This window comes from Hydra vulgaris, chromosome 12 (assembly GCF_038396675.1).
Source record: "Hydra vulgaris chromosome 12, alternate assembly HydraT2T_AEP".
NCBI lineage: Eukaryota > Metazoa > Cnidaria > Hydrozoa > Anthoathecata > Hydridae > Hydra > Hydra vulgaris.
In genome coordinates, this window is record NC_088931.1 from 76,665,087 (window position 1) to 76,692,500 (window position 27,414).

At 27.2% G+C, this 27,414-nt stretch overlaps 1 protein-coding gene across 4 annotated transcripts in view; it reads left to right on the top strand.

Annotated features, from left to right (window-relative positions):
• Nucleotides 1-8,529: 8,529 nt before the first annotated feature.
• Nucleotides 8,530-27,414, top strand: part of LOC100202599 (pre-mRNA-processing factor 40 homolog B) — a 70,969-nt gene continuing 52,084 nt past the window's right edge. For all 4 annotated transcript variants that reach the window (XM_065814504.1, XM_065814502.1, XM_065814505.1 and 1 more), the window contains exons 1-3: nucleotides 8,530-8,651; nucleotides 15,663-15,740; nucleotides 23,193-23,439. In XM_065814504.1, the coding sequence (XP_065670576.1) occupies nucleotides 8,649-8,651; nucleotides 15,663-15,740; nucleotides 23,193-23,439 (328 nt within the window). In that variant the 5' untranslated portion in view covers nucleotides 8,530-8,648. The remainder of the gene's footprint in view (nucleotides 8,652-15,662; nucleotides 15,741-23,192; nucleotides 23,440-27,414) is intronic.

Sequence of the window (27,414 nt, forward strand, 5' to 3'; positions counted from 1 at the left end):
GCTCTTAGTTACCCTATGCAGTGTGCTAGAGGGTTTATAACACAACTGTATGGTAAGCAGCTAAAACATATAATAACCATTTCGCCATTGTATGCTTTAGTTTTATAAATGCTGCATGAACTATTATCTAAGCTCTGTGAGTAAACACAACTTAGAGGTTCCTTCTAGTTTAATATCAAATTTGAAAATTTTATAACTATATATATATATATATATATATATATATATATATATATATATATATATATATATATATATATATATGTATATATATATATATGTATATATATATATATATATATATATATATATATATATATATATATATATATATATGTATATATATATATATAATTTTTTTTTTTTCAATATTAGAAAATGAAAGAGAGAAAAGTTCCTGTTAATAGATTAACTATATATATATATATATATATATATATATATATATATATATATATATATATATATATATATATATATATATATATATATATATATATGTATATATATATATATAATTTTTTTTTTTTCAATATTAGAAAATGAAAGAGAGAAAAGTTCCTGTTAATAGATTAACTTTTGAAAATTCTGAAAAAAGCGATTTTGAAACTAGTGTTATACCTATCTGCATGAAAGTTGGCTCCCCAAAAAAAATATATAATTGCAGTTTAACTCCAGAAAAAAAAAAATAGATCATAGAAACAAGATAATTGTGTCTTCAAAAAAGAAGGTAAAAGCAGAACAGCAAAATTCTCGAAGAATGAAAAAAAAGATAACATCTCTTAAATCAGTTGTAAAAATATTAAGTCAAAAACAAAAAATATCATCAAATTGTGAAGAAATGCTATTAAAAATTATTTTTGCGAACCAATTGGGAAACCCGTCAAAGTCCCAGATCCTTCGGCCCTGATAAAAGCCAGATAAAACCCAATCACGCAAATTCGCTTTATTTTTTAACCATATGGGGCCCGTCCGGAAATCCTAAACATTTACTTGTTAAAATACCGTTCTCGTAAGTCCAGACAAAAACCGTACGGTACCCGTCTGTCAATGTTGGCTGGGTTACCATAATCTTGAGCGCTGCACATCATTATCTGAATTCCATAGTGTATATATAGTATATAGATATATAATAGTGCGGCCGTAGCGCATAGTATATATATATTATATATATATATATATATATATATATATATATATATATATATATATATATATATATATATATATATATATATATATATATATATATATATATATATATATATATATATATATATATATATATATATATATATATATATATATAATAGTGTGGCCGTGTCGCAGTGGTTAGAGCGCTTGCAATATAAGCAGGAGATCCAGTTTCGAAACGATCTCTGGACATATTTTTGCGTCACGGTAAGGAAGGAGGCGTGAACTTCCCGGTTAAATGCACTTCCACGGTGCTCTGTGACAAGACCGTTAGGACTTCTTAGGGCACCTAAAATTAAAAAAAAAAAAATTCCATCACTTTTTACATATTTTAAAATGTCAGAACTGAGGTTATCAGCTATTTTTTCCCTTATAAATAAAAAATTGTAGAAAAGCTTCTCTCACTTTAACTTTCCCATTGTAGATTTTTACAAATCTAATCATATCAGACAGCTGGTAATTGTGTGATATGTCAGGTTTGCTCTCAAACATAATTTCAAAATACCTCGCAGTCTTCATTTCCTTGACAAGAATCTCCTTTACATGATTTGCCAGAACATTTATAAGTTTATTCTGAGTTTCTGGTAAAAGATGAGATACGGATGCTTTTGCTGTACCTAAAGTTTGCTTTAATCTCATTAGGTGTTCAGCACAGAGTTTAGCACAGCATCCCTACCATCTGAAGAAGGTTTCCTTCATTCAATGAAGATTCATTTTCCTTACAGCCACACAATGACAGATTTTGTTTAGCAAGAAATAATGTGGTATCTAGCAACACGTGCAAGACATCCCTTCGTTTTTTTCTCTCCTTTTCCATCACATACTTCTATACTTTCCGCATCAATTGTTTTGAGCAGCTTATGTTCTGCTTCCAACGCTTTTCATTTTTCAAGGCAACATAGATGGTTATCCGATAATTTATGATTTTATAATTTTGAGCCTAGCTTCCACCACTTCTGTAATCTAGTGATAAATTTGAATGTTTTTTCTAATGTATTAACTGCAAAGAGTCTGCACCAAAATTAGTAGAGTTTCTCAATGACAAGCAAGTAAACCATCCACAACCGCAGTTTTTTCTCACTATTTGGCATTGCCTTTTAAAACCATTCTTTTGACAACTGGCGCACATCTTCTTTAGCTTCTGCACCTTGCTTTCTTGAAGTACTGAATGGACCATTCTTATTCTAAAAGAAAAACCGTTTCCTCTTTTGATAATTTCAACCCAAAAATGATCTGGAACTGGTATATTCCGGAAAGAAGCATTAGATACAACATTCAAATATTTTTCATTAACTTGATTTATCGTTACGTTAACAGTATCACGGCAAGAATCGTTTTCAACATCAACTTCTGTTTCATATTAATCTACTGCTATTTCCTGTGTTACTGAATCAATTTCTTCCACCTATGGCTCTATTTTCTTTATTGAAAAATACACACTTGCAGCATTGATGGAATCGATATCAATTGTAGCTTGAGGAACAAAGACTTTTGATAGTTCTTAGGCATCACTTGGTTTCCTGACATATTGAAGCTTTTCGTTGCTCGCATCCACCAGGCCTCTTTGGCATATGCACTCTATGGCATAAATTAAATAACTATGACATTCTTAAATAATAATTTGTAAATCATAAGCATAATTCATAAATCGTAATAATAATCATAGCATATATATTTTATTTCAATTTCATAAACATCAATAGTAGGTAGGCTCATATATATATATATATATATATATATATATATATATATATATATATATATATATATATATATATATATATATATATATATATATATTTATATATATATATATATATATATATATATATAAAGAGAGAGAGAGAGTATTAGTATTAGTATTAGTTTATGCTGTGACTGGCATTGCCATTGCTACCAGTGAGTGTATTTTTAAAGCACACTATGACAGCCTTGTGATGGTTTAACCCCCATCGATCAAGTCTTGCTTTAAATGAATTTACTGAATTAGCCTTAACAACATTTTCTGGCAGTGTATTTCAGTATTTTGCAGCTCGATTTAGTAAAATATTTTCTTAATAATATGTACAGAAAATTCTTTAGAATACTTTAGGTTATGGCCACGAGTACAATTAGGTTTGAAGGACTTATTTTCTTTAAATTCAACTTTAACATAACCCTTGAAAATTTTATACAGTTGAACTATGTCACCACGTTGTCTTCTTTTAACTAGTGAGAACCTTCTAAGACAATCTATTCGATGTTCATAGCATAATTATTTGATTGAAGGTTTTAATTTAGTGGCACGACGCTGTGTTCTTTTTAAAATGGCAATATCTTGTTTCTATTAAGGAGCCCATACTGGTACAGCAAACTCAATGTGTAGTCGAACAAAAGAAAGATGTAGAGATTTTAGTAGTTCTGCATCAAATTGAACAAAAGATTTTTTTATTATGCCCAACATGCGATTTGCTTTGCCTGCACTCGATAAAACTTGATTTTTCCTCTTCAAATTATCTGAAAAAGTTACTCCTAGGTTCCCTTCTGAATCTGTTATGTTGAATTTTCAACCATTTGTATAAATTGGGTAACTCTTATTTTTATAGCCATAGTGCATAACTAAACATTTGTCAATATTAAAGTTAAGCAACCAATTTTAAGTCCAAGCATATGCAGATTTTAAATCACATTGTAGTTTATTATGTAACTCATCAGAAGAATTAATCGACATGATTTTTGTGTCACCAGCATATATTTTTGAAATATTTTTCAGAGACTCATGAAGATCATTTATATAAAGTAGAAAAAGTAGTGGGCCCAATACAGATCTTTGAAGAACTCTATTATACACATCAGTCCAAGTTGAGACATAATAACTCTCATAATAACTCTCTGCCTTCTATTAGATAAGAAATATATATATATATATATATATATATATATATATATATATAATATATATATATATATATATATATATATATATACTATCAAGGATAGAAGAGGGCCACATGGTATAAAAATAAAAGTTATCTTTTTTCATTTCTAAATAATATAATGATCAAGTAAGGACCAGCGAAGTTTACTTTTTGAAACCCGAATTCAAAATTGCTGCAGAAGCATTTGCCCCCCTCCCCCCGCCCCACTAAACAATTTTAAAGTTAGTTTTTAGAAAAAAACCATATTTCAAAACATGATGCATGTGAAATGTATGTAAATGTACATTTGAAACATAAGATGAAAAGTAGGAACAATTTGTGTCTAAAACAAAAATCTAAAATCTAAAAATGCAATCTATATAACTAATAACGTTTTTAGAAGAACTTTAACAAAAGTACAAAAACAAATTTCATTGAAAAATTATGAATGTCAATTTTAAAAAGAAAAAAGTCTTTGAAGAATATTATGCTAAATATTCACCTGTTTTTACCTTTAGGATTTTTTGAAAGTGATAAATAAGGTTTCGTTTTAAAAAAAGACTTTTCAGTCGATGATTCTGTAAGACACCTTTGTTTATAATACATCATATAATTTAAAATTGATATTTTTTTTTTTTTTAATTGACAAAAGTTAAAAACTTTCAAATTTAATTAAAAGTTAAATAAAATTTTGTAATTGTTACCGAAGTTAACTGAAAGCCGAATTTCTATTTCAAATTTGGCACCAAATTTAAAGCCGAAGTCAACTTCGCCTTTAAATAAACTTTGAGACCCGAATTTTGACGAATATTCGCCGGTCGTTATGATCAAGAAAAAAATACAGTTAATTTCCGTTTTTATTTAACTCGAATCTCCAAGGGACCAAAGAAAATGGTTCGACTAAAGCAAATTCCCGTTAAGTCGAACTTTGACTGATATGAGATCTTAGTTCGAGTTAAGGCGATTTTTTTTATTCAATACTAAAGTATATACATTAATTTTGCACCATTACATATAATATGGTGTAAAATTAATGTAAATACTTTATTATTTCATTGAAATATTAGTATACTGATATTTCAATAAAAAAAGTTACGGATTGTATTCATCCACTACAGTCAAATTGCATTTAAAAAAATTCAGCGACACAATGACTTCCTTATTATAGGTAGAAAAATTGCGTCTAAAACAGGGCTTTTTAAGCTTTTTCGCGGCCTAAGATAAATACAAAAAAAATAGTTGAGTATCTTATGATTATTTATTGATAAGGTAACAATACACATACTTATGAAAAAACACACAATTATACTAATTCGTGCATTTAAATATTTTACATTAAAATCCATGCTTTGGTCTAAAAGGTAGCGGTCTTTTATTTAGAAATTCATTAAACTATAAAACAATTTTTTTTTTAAGGTTTTGTCTGATTTACCTTTTAACAGTTTTATTTTAGCATTATTTTACGCCTGGTAACGATCAATTCTATTCATATCTAAATACTACGAAAAAACAAAGAAATCTATTTAAATATTAGGCTACGGTTGTTTATGTTTCTCATAAAATGACTTCTTTTCTTTAAAAAAAAAAATATTATTATGTTAATATCTTTAATTCCCATTCAAAAAGTTTGAGATAATGAAGTTCAAGTTATTCGAGTTCGACTTAACCAGAGAATAATTTAATAATAATCGATTAAACGATTTCAAGGGACCAAGCGAAACAGTTTGAGATTTGATTGAGATTGAGAAAAAGTTCGAGTTAACCGGTGTTCGACTTGCCGGGAATTAAGTAATATAAGTAAAATTCATCTCAAGTTTTATTGATACAGCGAGTCAAACCACGCTTGCTTGATATCTCTTTTTTAAAATCTTATCACTAAAATGAAAAAGAGCGAAATAAGTGCTTGCATTTACTTTCTTACTATAGATAGCAAATTTTATTATATTTGAGTTTTGAATTTGTTGGATTCATTTAATTTTAATGTATTTTTTGATAACTTTTAAACTAGGTCTTAAGGTTTTTTTGAATTAACAAAATAGTATAAACTTTCCAGGCAAGATTTTTTTTTTAATTCAGTTTTTTATTAGCATACTGTTAAACAATATATACAATTAGCATTCTTTTTCTCTGACCTATCATTAAGATTTTCAATTGTATTAAAATAGCTTTTGTAACTTATTTCTATCAGTGTTTAATTTGGATTTTGTTATTTCTTATTTTAGCGAGGGTACAGTGACTTGTTTCAGTGTTTTTTATTATATGAGTTTTCCAAAATTGAATAAATCTGATATTTATTTAAATTACTTTTGATAGTATTCATCTCTGTTTTGACATATCTGTATGTTGTCTAAGTTAACTTTAAAATGTCCTTGACATTTAATTTGGTTGGTGTACAGTAGTTTACCTGTTTATTTACACTTCTTGTTTAAAAATAGCCCAAAAATCTTCAACAGAGCAATAATCTTATCTTTAAAGTGGCTCTTGCTAATAAAATATACTGTATACGAACATAATATATATATATATGTATATATATATATATATATATATATATATATATATATATATATATATATATATATATATATATATATATATTAGGGTTATTACTTTTTTTTAACCCCAACTCCTGTACTGTAGTTTGATAAACTTTTACCTAAAAAGCACAAAATGAACTATTATTTGCATATCTTTTGAAAAAAGTTCACCCTGACATTAAAAAATTGATTTTTAACTACGCAAACCAGTTTTATTGTTGTATTGAAATTTGTTTAAATTCATTTAAGTATTTTAATGAGTATATATTTTCAGTCAATGTATGTGCATCTTAAAGACTGTCTCAAAGATTTTTTATTTTAAAAAAATACTTATTGGGTGAACTTTTTTCAATAGATATGCAAATAATAGTTCATTTCATGCTTTTTAGATAAAAGTTCATCAAACTACAGTACAAGAGCATGTGGTTAAAAAAAAGTAATAACCCTAATATATATATATATATATATATATATATATATATATATATATATATATATATATATATATATATATATATATATATATATATTTATTTATATATATGTATATATATACCCTAATATATATATAGATATATATATATACCTATGTATATATATATATATATATATATATATATATATATATATATATATATATATATATATATATATATATATATATATATATATTTATATAAACTGACCTCAAACTTTTCTAGGTTGGCATTGCTGAATGCCGACCCTAATTCAGAGGGCTAATATATATATATATATATATATATATAATATATATATATATATATATATATATATATATATATATATATATATATATAAATATATATATATATATATAATATATATATATATATATATATATATATATATATATATATACACATATATATACACATATATATATACATAAACATACATACACTCCAGTCTTGGCAAAGGGTCATCACTTTTCAAACACAGAAAGCTGATTTTGAATCTGATCTTCATTTTGTGATATTTTATTTTGTGAAGTATTGCACTTGCTGGTGAATTTCAGTCCAAATAAAACAATCCAAAAGTTGTGTACTGATTAACAATAATTTTGTTGATATTCCTATATTGAATGGTATCACTGGTTTCCTTTACTTTATCTCTTCTTGGGTTATTCTTCACTAATTTATCTTGGAAACCATATATACAACCTGTTGCAAAGTTTGCATCTGCTAAGGTTCAAAAATGTTTTTTTATTCATCTAATTTTTTTCTTGTGCTTTAAAACACTCTCCCATCTTCATGTTTTCCTGACTCACACAAATTACAGTTTTTAAGTTTAATATGATGACTGTTTCCTTGCTCTTTAGCCCTCTTATTTGCTTTCTGTTGATTCCCAGTTTAATTCCTTGGTGCTTGAGGCCTTGTTAGAAGTAAATTCATTAAAAAAATGGCTTGCTAATAATTTTTTGCTAAAAGCCTTTAGAATGTTGATAAAAAAATTTCAACATTTTCTTATTGTCTCTTAAGTGGTCTTCTTAATTCTAAGGATCAGATATGCTTATAAATAGTTGATAAGGTCATCTGTCAAAAAGTTATTTCTCATTTAAAAAGTTAATTCATTTTTTGATTTATAATAATAATTTCCAAAAAATATGATTATCTGTCCTCAAAGATAAGGAGTGCCAAATATTAAAATTATAATAAAATAAAATACTTTTTATTTTTTAATGTATTTTTTTCATAATTGTTGAAGTCAAAATATAGCTTCCCTTTAATTTTTTTGGGAATAAGTACTCATGTTATGTCTCTTATAAATCAATAAATGAAGTCTTTATTATTAATAATTAAGTGTAGTCAGTTTACTGAAATTTAGAGCTTAGTTTAAATGATAGTTTTCTAGCAGTAGTATTAAAAAAGTTGAAATGAAAAATTATCTTTTTTTTTAGGAATATTTTCAAAATATTTGCTGCTTTGAAAAATATTTATTTTTGCAGATGATTTAAATACATTACACAAGTGATACCAGCATTGGAGTACTTATCTTATAAATGGTAATTTTAAAATTTTTAAATGGTATTTGATGAAAATGTTCACAAAACCTTGACAAATAATTTAGTAAAGTCACAAACAATGCAGACATATTTCAACATTATACATTGATTGCATATTGATATAGACATAATGTAACATAGTGTGTGTCTATATATAAATATATATATATATATATATATATATATATATATATATATATATATATATATATATATATATATATATATATATATATATATATATAATGCGGTAGTGGTGTAGTGGTAGTTCAATCCCCACCATATCCCTGGTAGTACCGCACTCAACTTGTGTCACTGCATCGCGTCCTTGTTCGTCAAGGTTTGTCTTTCGGAGTTATAGAGTTGAGAGAGGGTTATAACCACAATTAAGTAGCCTCCTTATCTGTAGTGGCCTTCTTGACCTTGAAGAGGTGAATTAACCAAAAAATATATATCGAGTAACATGCTAGGACCAACTACTATCTGCGTTTGACCATAATGACAGAATAAATAATACACCAACCTTAATAGAACCGACTTTGTTCAGAATAGATTAATTAAAATTTTAGTTACAATTGACTAATGAAATATCCATTTAGAACCAGAGTTGTTAGTCCTTGGCCTTTGCCTTGCCTTTTGACCTTGATTGTTCTGGCCTTAGCCTTCATAAAAAAATACATAAAATTAAAGAATTCGAAGTTTTCATTCTTTATTTTACATAATTAATTACATAATTAATCGTTCTTTATTTTACGTAATTACTAATTAACATAATATAATTTTATTAAAATAATTGATATAAAGCAAAAATTTAAGTCTTTGGTCTTGAAAATGTTTGCGTAGGCCTCAGCCTTGAAACTCTTATTCTTGGTCTTAACCTTGTAACATGTGGCTTTAGCTTTGTCTTTAGCCCTGTAACTTTTGACCTTGGACTTGGTCTTGGCCTTGTAACATGTGGCCTTAGCCTTGCTACTTTTGGCCTTGTTAACAACTCTGTTTAGAACCAACTAGTGAAAAATCGATTTACAACTGACTATTAAAAAATTAATTAATTAAGAACCAACTGACAAAATATTTATAAACTAGAGTAATATTTTTTTGTATAAGAAAAAAAAAACAGAATTGCAAATAAATCATTTTCAGTGATAATGAGTTACTATGTACAAGCAGTAGCAGGTTACAATGTTTAAAAGAGATTAGGATTTTGTGATGAGCAATTTTTGATTGGGGAAAAATTCTTAATAAAAAACATCAATAAAGTCAATCATATCAGTTCTGCAAATTGGACACCTTTTATCTGTGCCCATCGAATCTCTTTGCATTGCAAGCTCAATGCAAAATGTCTGCATGTCTTTAAACACAACAAACTTTACATATACTATGTATTGGTGGTTCTTAAGTTAGATTTTGTGCTAGGGGCTCAAAACAGTAGAAACAAGAGTTCTAATGAATCAGTTCTATGTTAAAAAAAATTTTTATACAATTTTTTTATTCTTAAAGTAAAGTTTAGCAAAGACATTTGAAAAACAAATTTAAAAACTGTCGGTGTGTTTACCGCAATTTATAAAGTATACATACTGAATGAATAAAGTTGCAAACAAATTGTATATCAAAAAATATTTTTATTTTTGTTATATTCTTATCTACTTTTTTCCTTGATTTGCATCAAATTTGGTAGTGGAAAATAACAAACGCTCTAAAAATAAAAAAACAAAAACAGTAAATATTTAGGTATATTATTCTTTTAACAACAATTTTTTTTATTATTATTAATTTTTTTTTAGCTTATTTTATTTAGATTTCGTATAGTCTTTGGTTCTTTTCTTTGAGTATTGCTGATTTTTTCTCTAAAAAAATAATTTTTTTTTCATTTTACACTGTGTTTCATCAACAAAGATTCATCAGAAAACCTTTAATTTTAAAGTTGTTTAAATATATATATATATATACATATATATATATATATATATATATATATATATATATATATATATATATATATATATATATATATATATATATATATATGTATATATATATGTATATATATATATATATGTATGTATATATATATATATATATATATATATATATATATATATATATATATGTATATATATATATATATATATATATATATATATATATATATATATATATATATATATATATATATATATATATATATATATATATATGCTTGTGCAAATTAAATCAGCAAATCTCATTCCTCTGTACAAAAAAGGCGAAAAAACCTTAGCAGGAAACTACCAACCGGTATCACTCACCTCAAGTGCATGTACAATAATGGAAGGTATAATCAGATGTAAATTTGAAACGTTTCTATATAAGTTCAAACTAATAGTCAAGCAACAGCACAGTTTTGTTAAAAATAAATCATGCTTAACGAATCTACTTGAAACACTTGATTTTATTTTAACCGCCTTAGAGAATGATAGACCTGTTGATGTTATCTTTTTGGATTTTGCCAGGACATTTGACACAGTGCCACATAAAAGATTGTTGCTTAAACTTACAGCTTATGGAATATCTGGTCTGACGATACAATGGATTGAAGCATTTTTAAAAGAAAGAAAACAAAGAGCTGTGATAGGCGAAAATGTATCCTCTTGGGCAGAAATTACCAGTGGTGTGCCACAAGGGTCAGTAATTGAACCACTTTTGTTTGTACTATTTATAAACGATTTGCCTGAAACTCTAAAAAATCTAACTAAGCTGTATGCAAATGATACCAAAATTTTGAATGAAATGCTTTCCAGTGCATCAACTCTTTCTTTGCAATCAGATCTTGATTTAGCTTTTATGAAGACTCAAGACTGGCTTGTGAAATTTAATATTTCAAAATGTATGGTCATGCACTTTGGCCGGAATAACAAAAAATCACCCCTTTATATCAATGATCAAAAGTTAAACATAACAGAATCTGAAAGTGATCTTGGAGTAATCTTCTCAAGCAATCTGAAATGGAAAAATCATGTTATAAAATGCGTAGGCAAAGCCAACCAAATGTTAGGTCGGATTAGAAAATGCTTCGTTTGCTTAGATATTAGACTGCTGAGAATACTTTATGTTTCTTTTGTGCGTCCACTGTTAAAGTTTGCAGTACAAGTTTGGTCACCTATTCGAAAGGGAGAAATTGAGTTATTAGAAAGAGTCCAACATCGTGCGACTCGATTAATACCATCACTTAAAATAATCAACTATGAGTATTGTCTAAAAGCTCTTGACTTGACTACCTTGACAAAAAGGAGGCAACAAATAAATATGATTCAACTTTTTAAATTCTTCAACGGTTTTAACGATTTAGAAACAATAAAAAAAATTAGTATTCAACAAACTCAAACGAGAGGCCACAGCTTTAAATATGTCAATGAAATCACTAAGCAAGCCTGTCGTGAAAACTTTTAAATAGATCGGCTAATTTGTGGAATAGCTTGCCAAGCGAGTTAGTTAAAGCACAATCAGTTAACAGTTTTAGAGCAGGTCTTGATTGCTGGATGAGCAGCAATCAAGCAAATCGGCTGTCATAGTGTGTTAATACCACACTCACTGGGTCACACCAGTTACAGCAATTCTTAATACTAATACTAATACTAATATATATAGGCTTTGTTTAAAATAGAACAGCTTAGCACATTAACTTGTCTTCATTTTGGCGATAAAATAAATTACCGAGAAACAAGTTTAATTTACTAATTAAGAAAAACAAATCTAGAAGTGTTGTTTTGTAAATGTACATATTGCGGAATGTCTTTTTTTTTTTCAATTTTTGTTTGTTTTTTAATGTTGAATAACTAAAGTTAATATTATATTTTTTTTCTATTATACTGTTTTACTTTCATTTTTATATATACCATTGAGCTTTTATATTCCTTTTGACAGGAGTTAAACGTACGCTTTATAAACTAGAAATATACGCTTTATAAATTAGAAATATACGCTTTATAAATTAGAATATGGAGGAAGAAAAGAGAGAATGATAATTACAATAAAAATAATTTAATTTTTTTTAAATTAAATAACTTTTTTAATCAAAATTTTTTCTAAATCATAAGGAAATTTCTGCTTTCACTTTTTTGATATTGCACAATCTTTTAAAAAAAAAAAACTCTTTAAAAGATGTCATTTTAGTCAGAATGCTATGTGTAATTTTTTTTTTAAAATGGTGTTAACATTACAAAAATTAACTAAATAGTTTAATGTTGATATCCTGAATGAAAAAAACAATTGAAAAAAACGCTATGTCATCAGTACCCACATGTACATCCATATATAGAGGGGCAAGGAGCCATGCGTCTCCCTTTCCCCACTAGATTTTTTCAATAAGAGCTTGTTTTTTTTTCAATGAACATTTAATCAGTCAAAAACTGTCGAAGATTGAATGCGTTTTTTAAAAAACTTTTGGAACTCTGTTTCTCTGATGGATTGTGTATTTAATAAATGTTCTTTTGACTCATCAGGTGTGTCATTTCCAAAACAAATATTTACCTAAAAACCTCTTCGCTTAAAAGGTTCTCCCCAATTTTTTATTAGTAACAACGCTCTCTCTACACATCCATTGTTGAAATCTTTTCTTGATGTTTTTTTTTTGGTGATTGTTTCTGGTTGTGAAGTCATTGTGAAACATGGTATTGAAACAGTATGGCTTATAAGTACCCAGTGCTGGATGGTTCCTTCACATGTTCTATCACCTTTTATCTCCCTGCTGCATTTCTGATTGCGTTTGATTGATTGCCTACATAAATTAAAAGGTTGTTCAATTCTTAAAAATTGGGTAAAGGTTGCTTTTTCAGATTATACAATTAAAACTACTTTTTAGTTTTAATAAGTTATTATAAAAGAAATTATAAACAAAATTTTATTTAAGATAAGCTTCGTAAAATTTTAATTTCATTGATTCAAGAAAAAAAAACATTTTATTTTTAAAAATTATTAACCCCTTGGAATTAATTAAAACTAGAATAAATACTTTGGGCATTTAATTTTTAAATGACATGGCAGAAGTTTTAAGACAAAATCTGTTTGTTTAGTTCATACTATTTTTGTCTTAAAATAAAGTAAAGCAGTTTCCAAGTGGCCTGAGAGATTTTTTAAACACTTCTGCAAAAAAATTAGAATGTTTACACAAAATGTTTAGTTTTGCTTCTTTTTATTAGATGTAGCGTCCTGAGTATTTAAATTTTGTAATAATGTTTTTTATTTTTTTGATAAAATCAGTTATTATAACAAAACACACAAAAAATTTTAAATATCAAAAGTGGCACCATTATAAAATAAAATTTAACGTTTACTATTTTTTAGGTAATAATTTTTTGTTTTGTTTTTTAGTTTTATTTAAATTTTGTAAATTATTTTTGTTATTGTTTGTTATGAGTAGTAACCAGACTAGTCTATGGATAGACTTACAACACAGACATAGACAATTCTGTATGTTGTAATGGACACAACAAATGTTTAATTTTTTGTCCTTGTTGTGTCTATCAAATTTTTGATGGTGTCCTAAGATTGCTCAGTTAAAAAATAATTTTCACTTCATAAGTCTACAAAGCATAATTTTTTGTCTATTTGGTGTCTATGATTTTGTCTAAATTTACTTGATTTCATGAAACCAGAAATATTGATTTGACAAAAAATTAAAAAATGAACTTCTGTTAGAAAAATTGTATTTTTAATTTTGCGCTCATTTTCAGTTTTTGAAACGATGCTGCAGTGAAAATTTAATTACTCGTTATAAGTCCAAATTATATATTAAATAGATCTTCTATACCTCATTAAAAAATCGAGATTATTCATTTAGTGTCCGTTTTTAAAATGATTGTCTAGAAAGACAAACATTTTTTATAGACAATTCATTTTTGATAGTTGTAATTAAAATTGTTGCAATTAGTGCTTTGTCGAAGTCTATTTTTGTCCTTTTATAATAAGGCCATTAGAGATTGTCTGGTTGCTAGTTATGAGAAATTGTCTAAATAAATATTCTTGCCCCTGCAAGTCGATCAGTAAAAATTTTTTTATTATGTTTCTTTTATGATTTTTTTTTTTTACGCTTCATATAACATTTACTTTTTTCTTTTGCTGAACATTTTTGATGGAAAAATTAGCTTAACAAAAATAAAGTTTTCTTTGTTTTTTCTTAACTTATTACATTTGTAAATAGCCTGAATATCAAATGTAATTGTCATTTAAACTTTTTTAAATAGTCATCATTCAAACTTCATACGTGGTTTTTATAATATTAATAACTTCTTTTATCTTACTACTAAAACAATATCATATTATCGATTACATATTTTTGACGACTTAACTATCTAACATAATAATGCAAGTTTTTAAATATAAAGTATGTATAATAAAGTAATATTAGGTAAATTATGATAAAGCAAACATTTTGCAAATCACTGTTAAAGTTTGTTTTATGTTTTTACTATTATTAATTATAACAAAATAAAATTGTTTGAGCATTAAATTTTTTAAAAGTAAAAATACTAGTTTATGTTTAATTATTTTACGAATATTTTCTACGTGTTTAGAAAAAAATTTGTAAAAAAATACTTCAATGTATATTGGTTGCAGCATTACAAGTTTTGTTTTTAAATAATTTAAACAAAATTTAAAATCATATTTTTTGTTTGTGAATCATATATTATTCTGGTTTGTGAAAGTATTTTCTAGTTAACCCATAGCACTAGATGCAAAAATAATTTTAAATTTAAGTTAATTTATACAACATTAGTTTTCATGTTAACATTTTTTTGCTCTAACTCTTTAAATATAATTATAAATTTATTATTTTAATTAGTTATTGATTTTTTTTTTTAATAAGTTGATTTAAGTAATTAATTTAATAAAAGTTTTTTGGTGCAATCATCCCTTCATGCAACTCAATTGCATCAAAGTAATATTTTTAGTTGCCCTTCAAGAAAATTGGACTTTTAGTACCATCAGACAATCATGTTTGTACAACATTTGATATATACATATATTATTTAGGCTACTTTCACCAACAGCTTCCAACCATTAGGACCAACAATTGGGACTCCTGGAAGACCAATTTTTTCTGGTATACCTGTAAGTTAATGTTTTTTTAGTTTATTATTTTAAAAGTCATAGAAAATTATTTTAATTAAAAAGAGTACAGTATTTCATAAATCCTTTTACATTTTTAACTTATTTTTAATTTGCAAGTAGCATAAAAAAGTAATAAAAAATCTGTTTTCAAAAGTTAACTACTAACTGGTAGTAAACACTTTTTAACCAAAATAAGTGGCTTAATTTTCATTTCATTTCATGTTTTTTAATAATTGTTATGCTAGTTTCTTAAGAATTTGTCTGAGTCAGTTTAATTCTTCAAGACAGCTTTTTATTTTGCATTTTTTTTTTATTAACTTTTTTTTTACTCTGCTATTTTTTACTCTGCTTATTTTTTTTTACTCCGCTATTTTTTATTTTGTTTTTTGACTCCTTGTTATCAACTGATGTTCATAGAGTTTCACAGTTTCAGATTAAGATTCATCAAACTTTTAAAATCTTGTGCTCATTTAGCCCGATGCTATTATAGCCAATTTACAGATGCTATTATAGCCAATTTTTCAACTGAAAGTTGGCAATTTTAAAATTGTTTCCAATTTTATATGAAGTTTTTTTGGTACAAACTGAATGCCAGCTATTTTCTTCATACAGTAACTTCATATTTGTATTTAAAAAAAAAGTTAAAATCATGCCCAAAATATGTAAAATTGATAAATATTGTATAAACTGGTTGATATATCAAGCTTCTTTGTATTTTCTCTAAGTAATTAATGACATAACATAATTTTTATAGATTATATTTTTAATTTTAAAATCTTCAACACACATGCTTCAAACTGAGAACAGGCCTGTTAGAAAGGAGTGCCAAAGCTGCATTTTGCTAAAATCTTGTCACAAATAGGTGATTATTCAGCTTATTCTGTTTAAATTGAATTTTTTCAAAAAGAAAAAATTTAAACTAAACAGTAATTAAAAGTTTTAATTACTGCTTCTTGTTACTGTTTACTGCTTAATTGCTTTTTAAATTTTGTTTTTATTTCATTATTGTATAGTTTATTCAAGTCAAGAAATTAAATGACTTTATGCTGCCTCACTGCAGGATAACTAGTTTTTAATTTAACTTTTAACATGCAAGAAAGAATAAAGCACGAGAAATTTTTCAACATAAGCATACTATTAGAAGTTAGAGTAGGGTTTGAGAAAAAGAAAGAAATTCTTAAAAGTAAAAATATTGAAGTATACAAAATGCAACAAAAAAAATAAAGAAGGTAAAAAAAAAAATGAAACTCTTCAGGAATTGTTTTTGAAAGATGGCATATAAGAAACATAAGTTCCTTATATGCCATCATATAAGGAACTCATGTTTCTTATATGCCATCAATACTTTTTTCATAAGTTATGAAAAAAGTATTGATGAAAGTAATGATCAAAATTTAACAGGTTGTGTAATATTAATACAGAAGAGTTAACTTTTTACAAAGCTTTTAGATATAACAACTTTGTTAGTTTATCTAAAGGAGTAGAAGTTGGTATGCAATGTTTAAACACAAGTTAAACACAATCAAACTTTTAGTGTAATTAACCTGCCAGAAAGCAAATGTGAAATGTTATTTAATCAAATATGAACCAGAGCTGGAACACTAGAAACCTATCTATAATTTCTTTATTTTAATTAGAAAAACATAAGTTCTTCAGATGTCAATCATTCAAGAAGCAAACAAGTTGAAAAATATTCTTAAATTGTGGTTGGCGCTATTATGTACCTGTAATAACTAAGCGCCAAAATGCAGCAAGGAAGCAATGGAAAGCAAAAATGTAGAATCTTTCTAATTGTTGAGTTGCTAAATCATTATAACTTAATTTTTAAAGGACATATCAACAACATTTAACATAACTTATGCAACAATTAAGTAAAAAAAGCAAAACACAAGTTTTATACTTTTCTCTGTGTGTTCAAAATAAAATAATTACACTTGATGGAGTCAAAGTTCAAAGAAAAATTTTTTTGAGAATCAAAAATGCAAGGTATAATTTTATTCTTTTTGGCTGTACACACGATGTATCTCATATAGAACAATTAGGAGAAGTTATAAGATATAAGGCTGGGTGAATAAAAAAAAGCAATTGCGTTTGCTCAGTAATTGGTCAGCTTTACGTGAATAAAAATAAGTTTGCTCAAATTTTTATTTACGTAAAGCTGAACAATTACTCAACATTTTTAGAGTAAATTGCTCAGCTTTATGTGAATGAAAATTTGAGCGGTTTTGCTCAAATTTATATTCTCATAAAGCTGAGCAATTACTCCAAAAATGCTGAGTAAAAGCAGTTGGTTTTTATTATTCACCCACGCTATAGTTATTATTAATAATGAATTGTTTTCATTTAAAGGATTTTGAGAGAGGAAAATTAAATAAATAACATTAAAAAAACTAGGAAAGAAGTCTTAGAAAAGCTGAAAACTGATCAAATAAACTTGCCACAGAGACCAAGCCTATAACAATGGATCAATTGCTTAAAGCAATGTCCAAAGTGTCAATAGGTTTTTAATTTCTCATATTAAGGCAACTCTCTCTTTTACTTTCGTGTAAAAATTTAAACAATATGTAAGAAACCTAAGACATAAGCTGTACATAAATGATTTGGACTCTTTTGAGCTGCAAGTTGAAATTAAATGTTTTTAATTCAAAATAAATATATGATAGCAAGTTTTGAAAAAAACCTATTGAAGTTTTGCAATTCATACACTCATGAATTGATACTTATTCAAACATTAAAATTGCTTTCAAAATCTTTTTAGTCATTTGATTGGCTGTTTCATCGTGTGAAAGAAGTTTTTGCAAGTTGATAAAAAATTAAATAACTTTTTACCATTAGATATGAACGCTTGTTCAAATTACAAATAAAAGCAAAGGGTTTACAACACTAAACAACATTTTAACAAATTTATTTTTAACGTAACTCGCATTTTATTAAAAAAAAAACGTTTTTTTAGTGCAGCAAAATTATAAGACAATTTTACAAAAAGCGTTTTATTTGCAAACCGCAGTTGTAGGCAATTAAGAATATTTATTTGATGTAAACACCACAGATGATTATTTAACTGTAAACTTTTATGAACTGTCAAAAATTTAGTTTGGTTTTTTTTTTATTAAGTATAAAATAACAAATTAATTAATAATGGGTTGTGCTGCACCGTTGAGTCCAGATGAGAAAAAAGGCTCTCTAATTTATCGAAAATGGGTCACTCTGTTAGTTACATGGCTAGAACTAGTGGTTGCAGCCAAACTGCAATTAAAAACTACGTTAATAGTCCTCATGTACAGAATAATAAAAAGTCCCGATTGTCCATCAACATTAAGTGACCATGATAGGTGAAGGTTGTTGAGACAAGCTTCAAATTCTTCATTAACTGCTGTTCAAATTGCTGCAGAAACAAGAATGATTGCTAATTTCGTACAGTACAGTTCGAGTTATTCATAATGCTTTTCACCTTTCACGCAAAAAACCTCAGCGAAAACCACCTTTGACAACAAATCACATAAACAATAGAATAACTTTTGCAAAGGACCACGTAACGTGGAAAGAAGAGTGGCAACAAGTAGTATTTTCTGACAAAAAAACAGTTTTGTCTTGATGGGCCGGATAGATGGAATTATTATTTTCATGATTTGCGTAAAGAACCAGTAACATCAACAATATCAACAATAAGCAACAACATCAAATGGGTGGTGGTGGTGTAATGATTTGGTGTGCAATTGGATTTCATGGTAAATCAAAAATTAATTTTATTAACGGAAAAATGAAGTCTAAGGATTATCTTTTAATTGTTGAAGAATTTTTAAGGCACGAAGCATCTGTAATAGGTGATGAAAATTTTGTTTTTTGACAAGATAATGCTAGCGTTCATACAGCTAAGATAGTAAAGGAATATTTCAACAGCAGTAAAATTGAAACATTTAAGTGGCCAGCTAGATCTCCAGACCTGAACATTATTGAGACTGTTTGGTCACAGCTATTACATATAGTGTTTAAAAGTGATAAACAATATAGTTCACTAGCTGACTTGAAATCATCTATCGCATCTGCATGAGATACAATTGACATTTTGTACATAAAAAAGTTGTATGATTCTTTACCTTCTAGAATGATTGGAGTGCTTCAAAAAAATGGTAAAAGTACCCAATATTGATTGTTTAAAATTTAGACGTCTTTTTATATAAATAACAAGTTATATGAATTTTTTCCAAAAGTGTCTCATAATTTTGTTGCACTAAAAAACCAGTTTTTTTTCAATAAAATATAAGTTAGGTTTAAAATAAATTTTTTTAAATGATGTTTAGTCTTATAATCCTTTTACTCTCATTTACTATAAAAACTTTTAAATATAAATGTATAGTAGAGTTTCATAAATATTTTTGGGGTGTCTTATCATTATGTTGCGAAGTGTATATAATTTTCAATTTATAAAAAGATATAAAAATTATATCATTACTTACCATAAATTTATAAAATTTGTTCTATATTCAAAGAAATGTTATCTTGATTCATTTTGTTGTATTCTAATTGTAATTCTAATTCTAAATAAGATAATAGGAATCATTTTATTAAAATTGTCCTTCAGCTAATAATCAAGCAAGAGTTTTGAATATATTACAATGTGCAATTTAAAATATTTTATAATATTGTATTATAAAACAAGCCTTGTTGTGAGATTTTATTGCAGAATGAAAATGCAGAACACTTTAACACAGTTTTGATATTTACATCTTTCAAAGTTAAATTGAATCATTAGCATATGTTCAAGTAACCGCGTTCAAATAAAATTTTAGTTTAAACCGCATTAAAAATCATTTCAACTAATTTAATAAAAATTACTGATGAAATCTAAATTTGATATTAGAAAAAAATTGTACTTCTTTATTTTTTTCTTAAATAATTTTGTACTTAAAATAATATTTTGTTTGTTTATCACAAATTATTTTACTTTTTACGTATTAAATGTAATATTTTAAAGATAAACAATCTATAGATGGATTTTATCATTTACCAATAAAATATTCGTAAATATCAAAAGTACTTTATGTGATATTAAATTAATAAGAAACAAAAAAATATTTCTCCCTTTTTAAAAGAAAAAAAAGTTTTGTATTTGCTTTTCGCTTTTAATCTATATTAGAGAGGCTTATGTTTTATGTAATTAGTTAGCAAATGGTTATCAAAATTTCTTCAATAAATATTGTAAAAATATTTTACGTTCCTTTAAAATAAATTTTACACTCTGCATTTTACTATTTTAGGTTCCTTCAAAACTAATTTTAAAATTAAAAATTTTTTTATTGAAAAAATATTCTTTAAAAAAGTTGCAGTTGTGGTTAAATGTTTTTTTTTAGGGGTGCACCGTTGCATCAGAATCGTCATTGGCCGGGGTTAATGTTTGAGCGGGGCCAGGTTTGATAAAATATAGCCGGGGCCAGGTTTGTAGAGGGGGCTGCATAAATATTTATATATCCTTAAGTATATTTTTTTATTCAAAATTCATGTTATATTTTGTATATATATATATATATATATATATATATATATATATATATATATATATATATATATATATATATATATATATATATATATATTTGCGTATATAAACATCATTATGATCAATATTATTATCATAATCATGATTATTATCATGATAATGATGATGATGATCTTCATCATCATTATCATCATCATCAACAGCATTAAAGAGGAAGACTAAAACCTGATGATGATGATTATCATGATCATCATCATCATCATCATCATCATGATGATCATGATCATCATAATTATCAGGTTTTAGCCTTCCTCTTTAATGCTGTTTTTCTAATATAAACAATCTAGATCATTTTTTTTCTTAACTAAAGCTCATTCATACAATATGCAAGGCACTCTCTTCAAGCTTTCTTACTTCTACCCCTACCATTTTCTACTGAAGCTGCTACCTCTCTACATGCCAAATTACTTTAATCTTTTCTAACAAATGTTGTTCGATACAACGTTTTTTCTAATCTGTCTAAGATTATGCCTCCTTTTCTTGTCTTGCTTGAGTCACACCACACATTCATCTAATCATCTTCTCTTTTGGCAAATACTACACCATATAAATAATATACTTTCATTGTTGTATAATTAAGTTTATATAACAATAAAAGGATATTGTATGCCAGCATCTAAATAAATAGCAAACATATATGTTTATATCCATAATACGTATGCATAAAGTGCAACTTGGAAGCTTTTATTACTTCTCTTCAATATTAAGTCTCATTCTACTCCACATTTTTCACCATCTAGAACAGTTGCTTTATTAAACATTAATCATTTTTTCATCTTTTTTTTAGATCATCTCTTTTAAATACAAATGTTCTTTTATTATTGCAAGAAGCCTTGCAATAATAAAAAAACATTTGTATTAAATGTTAAAAATTCCTGTCTGATGTTAAGCTCTGTTATTCTCATTTTACTAAATCTTGTATCTTATCTCAGATGTTAGGTTCAAGAGACTTTTGGTTAGTCTTCAACAATGTCATTAACTAAAGTAAGTCTAATATTTAATCTCTAATTCATTGATCTTTTTACTTCTCCCCAGAATAAAGCAGAGCTATTTGCAAAAAAATCTTATTCAAATTTGACTCTTGAATATAATGGCCATACTCTTTCTGACAGTTAAACAGATTAACCCATTGTTAAACATTAAAATCACTTTAGCTTCCAATGCTCAAGTTAATTCTTAATTAAACACTTCTACAGTTTGTACTCCAGAATAGATTTCCATCATAGTCTTAAAAAAGTGTTCTCCAGAGAACTCTCTTTAATTTTTTCTAAACTTTAAAAAAGTGCTAAATATGTGGTTACCGTTTTTCTAACCAACTTTCTAATTTCTTACTTCTAAGAATTACCCTTAGAAATAAAATTAAATCAACAATGAGCAAAGCAACTAAGTATTAAGCATATTTTTTTAAATTAAATTTAAAATTAAGTAAACTTTAGCATATATGCTAGCATATTAAAATTGACATTACAATTGACAAAAAATCCAAATTTACCTATTAGTAAAAAAAAAAGTTCAAAATTTGAACTTAGGCCAATGCGGATGCATCGATATCTGCCTGTACCAATCAACGCCAGCATAAAAAAGGCATCGTTGCACCCCTACTTTTTTTATGACCTAATATTTTTTGAATAATGTACATAAACGATATTAAAACATAATTTAAATATTTTAAAATAAAAAAGTTTTTGTTTTATGTAAAACTGATGATCTGTACACAAATCTTTATTTTGTATGTACAAGGCCTGATAAAATAATAACATTTGATAGACGAAAATGGAAAGATTTATTTATTAGTATTTTTTATATCAGTAGAAAGAAATCCCATGATGCAGCAGTGATATTTCTAAATATATTGTTTGTATTATTTTAATGCTATATTGATTATATTTTTAAAGCCTCCTGGCAGTACTGGTATGCCAGGAATGCCTCCTGGTACTGGTTTTTTTCCAACACAACCTGGATTCCAGCCAACAATGTCTGCAATGCCTCCAGGTCCACCCGTTCAGATGCCACCCATGTTTTCCGGTCCTCCTATTGGTGCTCCTAACCTGATTGGCAGTGTGCCTCCTGGTTTGCCTCCGGGATTACCTCCGTCAATGCCTCCAATTCCATTCCAAGGAATGACTTTACCAGGAATTCCAGGTTAGTTTTTTTTTAATTATTTTATTAGAGGGCTGAATCAAATTTTTTAAATATTTAAGTAACAAATATAAAAATTAAAATAAATTCTAAACTAGAGATAATAACTTGTTTGAGCAGTGACCATGATTATATTTGTAGAAAAGAATCTATTGCCTTTCTCTTTGTTTTATATTGATCTCCTTTATCTCAAAACTGCACTCTTTTTGATGTTATTTCTGATCAAATTGACCTAGCTCTTTTTCTTTATCCTTCAGCTAATATCGTTGTGGTTGTTGACTTTAATGCTCTTTACACTGAATGGACTGGCTCTAATGTCAGTGACTCTGCAAGCGTTAAGGCCTACAACTTTTGCCTTTCTCAATCTCTAATACAAAAAATCAACTTTCCAACTCGCTTTCCAGAGAAATTGCATCATTCAAAATCTCATATTTCATCTCAAAAACTAGGCTCCACAGACTTCTAGAGAATCTTAACAGGTTCTATAATAACGACAATTCTGTTATTTCTTTTCTTTTGCATGGTTCAGTGTTTTTTATCTCACCTAAACACTAAGTCAAATTGTTTACTAAAAACTTTTCATCAATCTCAATTTCCTGAATCCACTAATCACATCATACCTGCTATAGCCAATAAACAATTTGATCCATTTATCCCTATTTTCAAAAATTCTGGAGAGCAATCTGACTCGTCTAACTACCATCCTTAGTGTTCTTCCTATCATAAGCAAGATTTTTGAGTCTTTAATTAACAAACACTTCATCTCTTAACTTGAATAGATGTGGAGAGGCTGAGGCTATCGTTCTTGACATTTCTAAAGTTTTGATAAAATTTTGCATTCTGGTCTTCTCCATAAACTCTCTTTTTACGGTGTATCAGGTAACATCTATAGGATTATTGAATCCTTCCTTACCAATTGCAGTACAAATGTTGTCCTTGATGGACAGCACTCTTCTTCATTTCCTGTAACCTCAGGGATTTCTCAAGGTTTTATCCTTGGCCCTATACTTTTTTAAATTTGCTTTAATGATCTCTCTGAAGTTCTCACATTTAAGGTGGCATCGCTCCCTAATGATTAGGGTGTCCCAGTTGCCCCGACTTTTTGCAAAATCGCAAAATGTTCAAAATTTTGCAACTGGGTTTCATCATATATACACCAGAAATATATATTTTTATGATTTTCAAAAAATTGAGCCAGCACAATCAAATTGAATATTATGCTAAATTATTGAATTTACATCTTTTTAGACTGAAATACAACTTAAAGGATGAAAAATGCAATTTTTTTAAATTCAATTATGTAATATCATGTTCACAATCTTCATTAATTAAAAAAATTGTAGCCTCATTTATGTATTTAATCATCAATCACCATTCAGTGCTATGATCTTCATCTTATTTTGAGAACATGATGATAGTTTACGCTGATCTGGAACTTTTTTTCGTGAACTTTCAACTACTTATAGTATATCTTGACACCTTTCTTCGTCCTTTGTTACACCTAAAAATCATGACATAGCTTGACTCCTCTTTCAGCAGCATTTTTTACTACTTAAAGACTTTGAACAATTGTCTTCATTTCAAAAAAGTCATTTTTGTCCATTTATTGGCTGGTGTTTGAAGAAACTCATAGGGAGCATTTACAATATTGAAAAATCTCATTGATCCAGGGCCAATCAAATCACTCAGTGACTTTATCTCCTCTGAAATAGGATTAAGGTTAGGCTTTCCAAAGGATGCTCCTACACATTGTATTTCCAGCATTTTCTAATTGGAGGAGCCGCAGCTTTTCATTTTCTTTGTCTTTGTCAGATACCATTTGTGAGAAAAGAGCCAATGGAACAAGCTCTTCATTGAAATACTAACTATGTCTGTTAAGAGCTTTTATTCCCTTGTCAGCAGTTATAGAATCATGGTATGCAAACTTTCAATTTCTTGTCTAAAATCAAATCATTGACTGGGGCATCAGCTGCAAGCGGGTATTTAATCCACCATTGTATGTAGACACTTACAACCAACACATTACAGGCAATAACATTTGGGTTCTTGAAAAATATCATGCGGAACAAATATGTGTTCACCAGATTTAATTTGCCTTTTGTGTTGCTTTTCAGTTTCAGAGCAGGCTGAGCTATGCCCAGCAGTCCCCCAACTGATTCATCACAAGAACTGCTGGTTAACTCAAACTTAACAGTTTCTTTAAACATTAGGAAAAATCATAGGTTCTTTTCTGCCTTTTCCCAACAACTTTTGGATGGACTTGGTCAATTCCTAAATAAGATGCTTTCCTGACAGTAATCATGCTTTAACCATAAATTTCTTGATTTCTGGGATATCCAAATGTCTTCGATTTTCATTGTATTTCATTAACTTTATAAATTCATCATATGCTTCTTTGAATATTTTGCCAATGTTGTTTCTTCCACTTATTGGAGGGATATTTGCCTTCATATAATGCTTCAGGGCATTATCAATTGTAAGAAATAATGCATCATTAATGGTTAAATCTTTAAAGTTTGCAAGCAGGCAGAGAATAACTAGCATAATTACTTGTTGGTAATTTATGTCCCTTAGTTACCTTGTCATTAATACCAGGAGTGGTCCATATATAATTTTTACATATCAATCATTTTGTCTAGTTTTGATTATGGTACATTTATATTATTTATTAATCAATAATAATCTGAAAATTAATCAAAATTAGTTAAATAACAATATTAAACAAAGATGAAATAAGCATTCATAAGATTTTGATGATGCTACCATTTATTCTTGTCTTGATTAGAGACAAGAATAAATGGTAAACACTCTCTGATTACTTGGAGGGGGTATTTGAGCTTAAAAAAGGATTTCACTTCTGCTACAACATGGGGCTGATAAACTTTAACTCAATAAAACTCAACTTTTTTCAGCTAATCATTATCGCAACGATCTAGATCTTCCTTTATTTATGAATGGTAATGTACTCTATGAGTTGTCTACCCTTCATCTTCTTCGATTAACTCTAATGAAATCCATTGCAAAATTAGCATCTGGTTTTTATCTCTTTATCATGCTCGCTACTTTCTTACTCTAGATTCTATTTTTTATCTCTATAAATCTCAAATCTGTCCTTGTATGAGATACTGTTGCCATATCTGAAATACATCTTTTAATGATGCCCTTTCTCTTTTAGACAAGGTCAAAATGCATTGTAAACATAGTTGGAACTGCTCTTGCAGCCAACCTTCAGCCATTGTCACATTGTCATAATGTTGCTTCTCTTTTTCTTTTTTATAAATACCATAATGGGCGCTGCTCTAAAGAGTTAGCATCTCTCTTGTGCCATCTACTAAAATTCATTTTCAATTTACTCATCATTCAAACAAGTCTTATCTTTTTACTCTAATTGTTCTTAAGTGTTCCAAAATTTTTATTTATCTAGTATTTTTTTCTCGAATATCAATTTTTTGGGCTTTGCTCCCTTAATCTTGTTTTCTTGATTTAAATAATTTGCAATCTTTTAAGTCATTTATTAATCGTTATTTTGTTTCATAAATTTCATATTTCCTCATCCAGTAACTTCCAACTTTTGTAGTGGTTGCTTGCAGCTTTGTATAAAGTATATTATTTAATAATATGTAAAGACTTTTGTATCTTTTCTAAATTAAGATAAAGAGTTATAATTTAAATAAATAATTTTTTAATTATAAAAATAAATAATTAAAAATCATTTATTAAACATATTTGTATATATATATATATATATATATATATATATATATATATATATATATATATATATATATATATATGCATACAGGTCTCGGCAGGAGTAAATGAAAGCAAGAGCGGAGAAAAGCTCTATTAAAACCAACATAGCGAGCCTACAAGCTGCTCTTCTAAATTGCTTTTTACGAGAGCTTTTAGATCTTGCACAAGCTATTTGTTTATTTATATAAAAATTGCTTGTTAAATACAAAATTTAGTTTTATACTT